Source organism: Diadema setosum, chromosome 3, assembly GCF_964275005.1.
Source record: "Diadema setosum chromosome 3, eeDiaSeto1, whole genome shotgun sequence".
Taxonomy (NCBI): Eukaryota; Metazoa; Echinodermata; class Echinoidea; order Diadematoida; family Diadematidae; genus Diadema; species Diadema setosum.
This window is the reverse complement of record NC_092687.1, coordinates 48,747,528-48,757,020: the sequence shown is the minus strand read 5'-3', so window position 1 is coordinate 48,757,020 and position 9,493 is coordinate 48,747,528. Positions and strand designations below refer to the sequence as shown.

The window sequence follows — 9,493 nt, the reverse complement described above, 5'->3', positions numbered from 1 at the left end:
TGAGATTAGTGCGTACTAACGTGTGTTTCATCCTGAGTGAAGTAATGTATAAACCCGGTATATTGCAAAATGATTTTCAAAATAATTCTGAGTATAAACTCGAATTGACTGCTTTATACTCATCTTATATACAAAAAAAAAAATGTAATAACTTCTTCAGGCTATGAGCATTCCACCTGAATAGGGGATATAGGTCTATGGAATTACATATTACGTTAGCCTTTGACTACTCATGCAATGACATATCAGATTGGCCTTTGCTCACTAGAGTAATATACAATCTTTACGTTTTCAAATCACAAATGTCGTGGCTTGCGCTACTCAAGATCATTATCATACACCAGTCGTGTGTAAATACAAATTTACGGTACCCCTCATTGGACCTTGAACTACGTCTACTATGAGAAGACAATAACTCTGTCAACGGTTTGCCAGGTGTACACGACATGATCTACGATAAAAGGGATAGAATGGTACATTAGCAAGCGAACGGCTGATTCGCAGGAAAGAACGCCTCACCAATACGTCTTTACTCAAATTCTCCTAAAAAGAACCCCAATGGTATCAAATTGATCGACTGGACATTATTAGATTGATCGACTTCCTTCCTCTATTTTCAGGAATGAAATGATTAAAAAAAAAAAGGATTACACAGGTTTTCCTGAGATAAGGATTGAGACGTGTCCTCGGTTTGATTACCATCAACTCTCAAAGTCTTGACTACCTGCCTGCGATGGATAGAAAATTCGGTCTCGTTCTGCTCTTGACAATGGCTGCTTCTACGTGCGGCTTAGCTGCAGAAGGTAAGTGCATTTCTGCACTTGTGTTTACATTGCTAGATTATTCAAATTCAAATAAGTCACTAAAAAGTGCGTATATTTGACTGTGCATAATGAAACCATGCAGCAAAACAGTTCACGCATTAATTTGTGTGAAGACTGAAACATTGATGAAATGGGTCAACCTAGACAATCATGAGATTTTTTCTTTTCATATTTTATGAAAGAGTAAGTCTTCTTATTACATTATCCCTGTTTCGATCATAAAACAAATAAATTCGTTTTTTTCTTTGTTTTGGTAGAATAGTATAATTAGGTGCGTCTTCTAGAGTTCCCTTTTCATTCCATATAAAAACACCCTGTACACACTTTCAGCCATACACACTCTCCAACTTCAACTCAAATAACTTTAGAAAGGATGATACTACTGCTTTGGAAGTTGGCATTATTCATACAGAATGCGTTAATGATGCATGCTAAAGACAATGCCTGGTGATATGTTATTTCGTATATACCAGCACATCCCCAATTTTTCACATTCATACAACTCCACAAAAACCGAAAAAGAAAGTTTTAACACTGGGTGATAGATTTATTACCCTTCGCCGATCGAAGAAAATGATTTTGAGGACATCAGGTCAGGACAACAATACGCATAGTTCAGCTGCACACAACATGCAATTGTAACTATACGATTCTCACTAAGATATGATAACCCTTTCAGGTAAGGTTGGCTGGGGAGGGGGATAGAGTACATGATTTTGCCTTCATATACCTTTTTTATCATTTAATTTTTTAGTGTTGCCACATGGGTAGAGCAGCTCAAATTATTTTTAAATGTGTCCATGCATCACAAAATAAACAAAGGTCGGGACCCATGGTTTTACGTGAGGACTCAAAACAAGTGAAATGTGACAACTCTGTCAATGTTAAGTTGTTTATATTTTCTTTCTTTGTCATTAGTTTTTAGTTTTGGATCATAGAATGATAAGGTTTGAATTAGAGTATAGAATGCTAAGGTAGGCCCTTTGTATTAGAGGCCCCTTTTCATTTCTTGAAACTTTTGAGAGAATAACGCTACTGCTGTGTACGTTGGCATTAGTCATAGACATAATGCGTTAATAGATCATGCTCAATTTCAGCTCAATCTAATAACCACTTCATTGTTATTGCTCTTACGGTTTACATCCTGTATTTTGTCCCGTTCCTCGCACAGCTTGCACGGCTTGGTAAAGACTAAGCTTGAATAGACCCTGCACTTCAGAGCCTCCAAAGAGTGTGTGTTTTCTTTCTAGTCATTAAGTATAGGTTAGGGGAGTCCAATTGAATTGAATTATACATAATTTTAAAGCTTAGAGTCTACTCTTTAAGAATCTGCCCTTATAAAATAAAAATGTTTGGCGACTTTTTGTTGGTTTTGTGGTGCAGGGTCACATGTGATCCTACATTTGAACATTCACAAGGTCATCCATTGAGGGAGGTATTGCTACAATAGTATAACGAAGTACATAGGAAATATACGATGATAGAAAAAAATATCCTTTTTATTTCCTTTATTATCTTTGATATATCCTTGTGTTGTTGTTTTTGGGGGTAATCATCTCTGTTATATCTATTCTTCGATGCCTGTGTGACGGATTGTTGTAATCTGCAATCATAATGAAGGTCTAGTTTTACGTAAATGTTCATTTTACCAGGAATAAAACACTCCACCTGGTATTAACTTATCGTTAAAGCAGAGTTGATGTATAATAAATGTGTTCAGTGTGCAGGTGTTTTTTTTTTCATTCGGTCTTTGAGTTCTTTAAAAGAAATAAAAAATAAGTGAAAAAGATCACAGCAAAAGTCAAGGGAGTCACAATTGTGGTTAAAATTTAATTTTCTACTGTTTAAATACACAGTGAGAGACACTGCCCCCGTCTTTCGGGGATGGAAAGGGGAAGACATTTGGCTGCCATGTCACTTCAAAGGTGAGGCTCAAGCTGTAATCTGGGTCAAGGAGAGTGACTCACAACAGCAGCGATTGACGGTGAAAGCTGGATTCATCGAGGGGAAATTTGAGAGCTGGGAAAAGGGGTTTGATATCGACAAGAACTTTAGTCTCGTCATAACGGACTTAAAGGTTGCAGATGAGGGTCTCTACCTGTGTCAAGTGGTTTTGACTAATTCGGAGGATTTCGAGCTCTCCAATCTTTTGACGGTCAATTGTAAGTGATATTTTGCCTTATCATGACAAGGTTGGAAAACGTCTAATTTTGCTGCACAAAATTAAAAGTTTTCCTGGAATGTCCTTTCATATGCCCTGCGTAAGAGCATGTAGGTTTTATTTGAACTCTCATAACAATTTGCCCATAATGCTTGAGAACTGTCTTTCTACAAATTAATAGTATGTGTTTTTTATAGCATTTACAATAAAGATATCCAAAGGAAGCAGCAATAATAACAGTTAACCATAACTCATTATTGATGATCATTTTTACTATAAATGAGAGATTGAAATACCAATTTCAGTCAGCTCTCGATGATAATGAATCATAAAAGAATTGTGAAACAGACAAAGAAAAAGTATACCCATCTTGCACTCGCATCTCTTTATGCCAACATAATATTCTAACGCTCAAAACAGGCATGTAGTTCGTTCGATGTAGGTATTCTTTATTCCAATGGTACGCTAAAAAAGATGGTTCTCTATTCTGAAGCTTTATCAAATCAAAACAAAACAAAAAAGCAAAACAAAGCAAAACAAACTAAAGATTAAAATGTACAACAAAAATCCCCATAGTGCAGCTGCAAAGGCATTTTTTTTTTTGCTAGTTGTTTTTGTTTTTGTTTTTGTTTTGTTTTTGTTTTGTTTTGTTTTTTTTTTTTTTTTAAATAAGGCCGTGTCACACCTTTCCGGGCAAGCTACTCGGGCTTCTTGCGAGGAGGAATTCTCGAGCATTTCCGAGAATTCTCCGGACAAGAATATTTGTGAGTTTTGCACTTGTGTCTTACCTGCTAGACACGTGCTACTTACCTTATTCTAACGTTTATTCCGTGCGACCTGCGTGAGAGCTCTGAAACCGATCCTTTTACTGTTACGAGCGACGTACGGGTACTGTGAAGTACCTACATTGGAGCTGCCTGCGTGTTCTGCTCTTGTACTTCAGCGAGCAAACCTTCGAGACTCACTCCGAAAAATAAAAAATGAGCATGCTCTAGGCCTTGTCATACCGTATGGGGAATTTTTGCGGGGTTGACTTGCGGGGATACAACATTGCTACCCGGAGCTCTCCGTAATTGGTCCGCACTTGAGACTACCTAGCGCCTATCTTTTCTGTAGTTGCCCGGAGGTGCCCACCCAAGTCCGATTTACCCGCAGCCAAGTTTTGAGCATGACGAAAACTGTTTTTTTTTTTCCCGGTGCGTCGCGGGGATTGCTCGCAGAGGTCCAGGCAGAACGCCAGTCGGAGGCCCTTAAGGCCTTGTCACACCTTTCCGGGTAAGCCTTGCTTGCGACTTGTGAAGAACATTTGTTTATTTATTATTATTTTTTTTTTTTTGCTACCCGGAGGTCTCCCCTGATGACCCGCGCATGACACGACTTGGCACGTATCTCACTCGTAGTCGCAAGGAGGGATGAGCACTCAAATCTTTTAACCCGCAACCATGTTAAGACCCTGTCACACCTTTCTGGGCAAGCTATGCAGGCTTGTTGTGTGGAGGATTTTCGAGGATACCGATGATTTCTGAGGATGTACAAGAATTTGAGCGAGTTAGTGCACGTGTCTTACTTGCTAGACGCGTTTCACTTAAATTTTACTTAAGGGTTTACTGAGTAACCTGTTTACCAGTCGCGGTGGTGCTGATAACTCAGTGAAGGAATTCATTTCAAAGAGTGACAGACATCCTACAGAGTGTCATTATCTTGGCTGCATGATATTACGGGACTGCGAGGTACCTCCGTGGGAGTTGTCTGCGATGTGCTGCCGCTACGGAACTCCAACTGGCGTTGTGCGTGGACCTCTCCGGGCATCCTCCGTGACACACCCGGAAATAGTTGTGGACATGCTTAAAACTTGGCTGAGGTTAAATAGGACTTGCCTGGGCACCTCCGGGCAACTACCGGCGAAATACTCCTGGATATACTCCGGGTAGCAAAGTTGTTTTCCCGCAAGTCAAGCCCCCAAAATTCCCCAGATACAGTATAACAATGCCTTGAGCATGCTCAAAACTTGTTCCGAGTGAGTCGTGGGGGTTCGTTCATAGAGGAAACACGCATAACACCAGTTGGAGACCCTTACCGGCAGCACCTCGCGGGCAACTTCGACGTAGGTACTTCTCAGTACCCGTACGTTGCTCGCAATAGAAAGCGGAACGGTTTCAAGGCTCTCACGCAGGTCACACTGAATACACATAAGTAGAATGTAAATAGCACGAGTCTTGCAGGTGAGACACAAGTGCGAAATTTGCAGACATTCTTGTTGACGCGGAAAGTTCTCCTCCGTGCTGGAAAACCCTCCTCGCAACAAGCCCGTTCCGGAAAGGTGTGACATGGCCTTTAACTCTTTATGTGCCATGGCGAAACCCCCTTGTGTGCACCTCTGGGAGACCACGGGTAGTTACGTGCTAGGTACTGTCATGTTCGGGTCATCTCGGTCGTGATTTGGCAAAAAGGTGTATGTCTGAAAAATATCATGTTTTTGGTTTTTACCATTTGGGGGGTTTTCGATGCCGAAATTTTCATGTGACCAACTTTCGTAAGTCATCGATCATTTGTTTCCGAGATACTTGGGGCTATCTCTGTATTATTTTATCAATTTTCCTGCTTTTGATTAGGCAAAAGGGTGTATCTTTACATACACCCTTGACGTACAATGACGTACCAGGATAGAGAACTACATGATTTGGCAAAAGGGTGTATCTCTAGATACACCTCTAACCGTGCACGCTGGGGAGCGCTTAAAGATTTGGCAGATAGGTGTATCTTTAGATACATCCATCTGCCGAATGAATCATGAATTATAGTTGCGAAGTATGATAAGGCAGAAAGGTGTATCTTTTATACTCTGTGTATATTATATACTCTGTTGTTTATACGTGCTGCTGGCATGTATGTATACCGTTTCACCGGTCGGTGCGGTGGCGGGCCATGCTCCTGACTTAAAACTGGCAGCCCGTTGCACTGCAGAAGTTTCTCCTTGTTGCTAGTCGGTGAGTAGATAGAACCTAATATCTAGAAGTTCAGATCTAACGTTTGTCCTAGACTTCTATGGCCACTTCTATGCCATTAGATGCGCAGATTCGTAAAATCTAGCATTTCTGTTGAAATGACAGCTTTTCCGGCAAGTGTGGCTGTGGGATGAGAGTTCTCTACGCTTCAAAATGACAGTGATCCCTGCACTGTCCGTGCTGTGCACTGCATGTAGAAGCCTGTACATAGTTAACTATACACAGCCCAGTCGCTGTACATAGTACGTCGCGACAGGGCTGTACGCGCGCGACCACCAACCACTAGGACAGCGACGTAATCGTATTACGATAGCTTTGAATTTTGATACTTAACATCATTTTTGTCACCTCAAACTCAACGAGTATACTTTTCAATATTTACTCTACATCTTATGCTATCAGTATTCAAATGTACGCAATGAAACTTACCGGAATTGATCATCATATCCAGCATGTCCACACCGTACACAATCTTTCACGCCAGGCCTAACTATACACAGCCCAGTCGCTGTACATGGTAATGTACGTCGCGACGTACCATACAGCGACTGGGCTGTGTATAGTTAGGCCTGGCGTGAAAGATTGTGTACCGTGTGGACATGCTGGATATGATGATCAATTTCGGTAAGTTTCATTGCGTACATTTGAATACTGATAGCATCAGATGTAGAGTAAGTATTGAAAAGTATACTCGTTGAGTTTGAGGTGACAAAAATGATGTTAAGTATCAAAATTCAAAGCTATCGTAATACGATTACGTCGCTCTCCTAGTGGTTGGTGGTCGCGCGCGTACAGCCCTGTCGCGACGTACATGTACCATGTACAGCGACTGGGCTGTGTATAGTTAGTACATAGTGTAATGGTGTGCTGTGTGACTGTAAGATCGGCTACCCATTACGCTATGCGTATGGGGCTGTTACCTAACAGACATTTAGTGGCAGTTACACACAAAGGTCTAGAGAAAGATGTGTCCCTGTCTTTGGAAATGATACTTGGATGTATTGCTCAAAGTGCTCAGTGGATGCAAACAGTTAAATGATCCTACCTGAATTTTCACATTTATTGAATTTATTGCAAAAATTGGGAGCAGCATGATAACTGCGTTTTTAAGAACAGATACATGATGTGCAAACAACTGCCTCTTTGTTTGCTAAAGCATTCAGTAGAGAAAACAAACGAACATTTTGTCGAAAAAAAAAGGGGCACAAATAATATGATGAATCATCTCATTGGAAGTAGAAGTTTTTTGAAAAAAGGGAGGAGAAGGAAGAAGAAAAATTCTTCAGCTGTAATCCCTAACCATGCATATCCATGAGACCATGTTTTGTTAATATTTAGACTCTAGGGTGAGTTGTAATTTGCGCACATTTTTCTATGTTTGATGAACAAGTTGTGCATCCTGATATTTTTCTTTATTGTTATTTTTTAAATCTTTCTGTAATAATGAAGTAAAGATTGTCAAGAGTTAACATTTGATTAGAAATGGTCTCACATATACCCTTCTCCCTACAAAATCTCTGGTATATTTTGTTATCGTTTAATTTGGCAAAAAGGTGTATCTCTATACATACACCTTTTTGCCAACTTAAATGCACGATTTCTCACGGTGCATGAGAAGATACACCTTTTTGCCAAAATAGCGTGGGTTGCAGTCCCTGTAAACGTGATTTGGCAAAAAGGTGTATCTCTATGCATACACCTTTTTGCCAAGTTAAATGCATGATTTCTTACGGTGTATGTGAAGATACACCTTTTTGCCAAAATAGCGTGGGTCGCAGTCCCTGTAAACGTGATTTGGCAAAAAGGTGTATGTCTCTAAACATGCTAAAAGTGCTAATTCTGAAGTATTCTTTAAAGTTAGATGCAAGAAAATTATCAGGAAATGAAATTTGAAGTGTATACTAAATCATGGAATTGAATCCCTGAGCGTTGCACAGTTTAGGTGGCTTCTACGGTCAAGGAAACTGCCAAAACTTTAAAGTCGATTTTCTCGGCTTTGTAGTCGCTGTAAAACGGCAGACATACACCTTTTTGCCAAATCACGACCGATCTGCGGGGACCCCTGGGTAGTAAACACTATTCTTCGGAAGTCGCACGCAAAGCTTGCCCGGAAAGGTGTGATACAGCATTCACAGAATAACATGTGGTATTTTCATCATTTCTTCATGGTTATTTTGAAAATACGTTAGCGGTTATTGTTGATAAATATGCTCCCATTAAAAAGCATAGAGTAAGAAAGAAAAAATCCCCGTGGATGACAAGAAGGATATTAGAGTTGATTCATGTAAGAAATACACAAAAGAAAACAGCAAAGAAAACGAAAGAAGACAGAGATTGGAGTGAGTATAGAATATTAAGAAATAAGGTCACTACAGAAATAAGAAAGGCTAAATCTGAGTATATCACTAAGACTGTTGAAACAAATGATAGAAATGCTCATGAGGTATGGAAATCATTGAAGCATGTTATGCCATCGAAGAAGAAAGATCAAGATCCAGTGTATTTACAAGATAAAGATGGTGCATTGATGAGATCAGAAGAGGTTGCAGATCGATTTAATGTTTATTTCAGTGAAGTTGGTCAAATCATACAGAGGAGCGTCACACAAGATAGTAATTTTGGCTACAGGAAGTATGTACCAGTCAATCAACCAAACTTTAGTTTTCAGCCAATCTCTGAATCTGATGTTGAAAAAGCATTGCGGGCTCTACCGAACAAAAAATCCAGTGAAGGGGGTAAGCTACCTCTGAGTCTGTTAAAAGCCGTTTCTGACTATATCATTGCGCCATTAGCCTTTATATTCAATTTGTCCTTTAAAACTGGTAAAATTCCGACTTCACTGAAATGTTCAAAAATAATCCCTATTCATAAAAAGGGAAAGAAGACAGATGTCAATAATTATCGACCAATCTCCATTCTGCCGATCACTGTGAAGATGCTTGAAAAGATTGTGTACAATCAGGTTTACTCCTATTTGCATTCAGTAGACGCCATTAACAAAAACCAGTCAGGTTTTCGCCCACAACATTCAACAATGACCACGCTATTGAAGGTTACAGAAGACTGGCTCTCCTCTATGGATGATGGTAGAATGACAGGAATGGTTAGTATAGACTTAAGAAAAGCCTTTGATACAGTGGACCACGCCATACTTGTAGACAAGCTGGGAATGATTGGCATGGCTCCCCATGCCTGTGAATGGTTTAAGGATTACCTCAGCAATCGCACACAATATACTGAGGTGAATGGATTTCAATCGAAATTACTTAGCATAACATGTGGAGTCCCCCAAGGGTCCAATCTTGGCCCACTTTTGTTTACAATCTATATCAATGATTTGCCTAACTGCTTACAACGTTCATCGGTTGCATTATATGCTGACGATACGTGTATTTATGTGTCTGGTAAAAATGTAAAACAGATGGAAGAAAATTTAAACCATGATATGGCCTGTATTGCAGATTGGCTAATGTGTAACCGATTAGCCCTTAATTTGGAAAAAT

The 9,493-nt window shown here is 39.9% G+C and overlaps 1 protein-coding gene across 1 annotated transcript in view; it reads left to right on the top strand.

The window, feature by feature from the left end:
• Window positions 1-769: 769 nt before the first annotated feature.
• Window positions 770-9,493, top strand: part of LOC140246953 (uncharacterized) — a 38,712-nt gene continuing 29,988 nt past the window's right edge. The window contains exons 1-2 of the mRNA XM_072326266.1: window positions 770-803; window positions 2,681-2,986. Of these exons, the coding sequence (XP_072182367.1) occupies window positions 770-803; window positions 2,681-2,986 (340 nt within the window). The remainder of the gene's footprint in view (window positions 804-2,680; window positions 2,987-9,493) is intronic.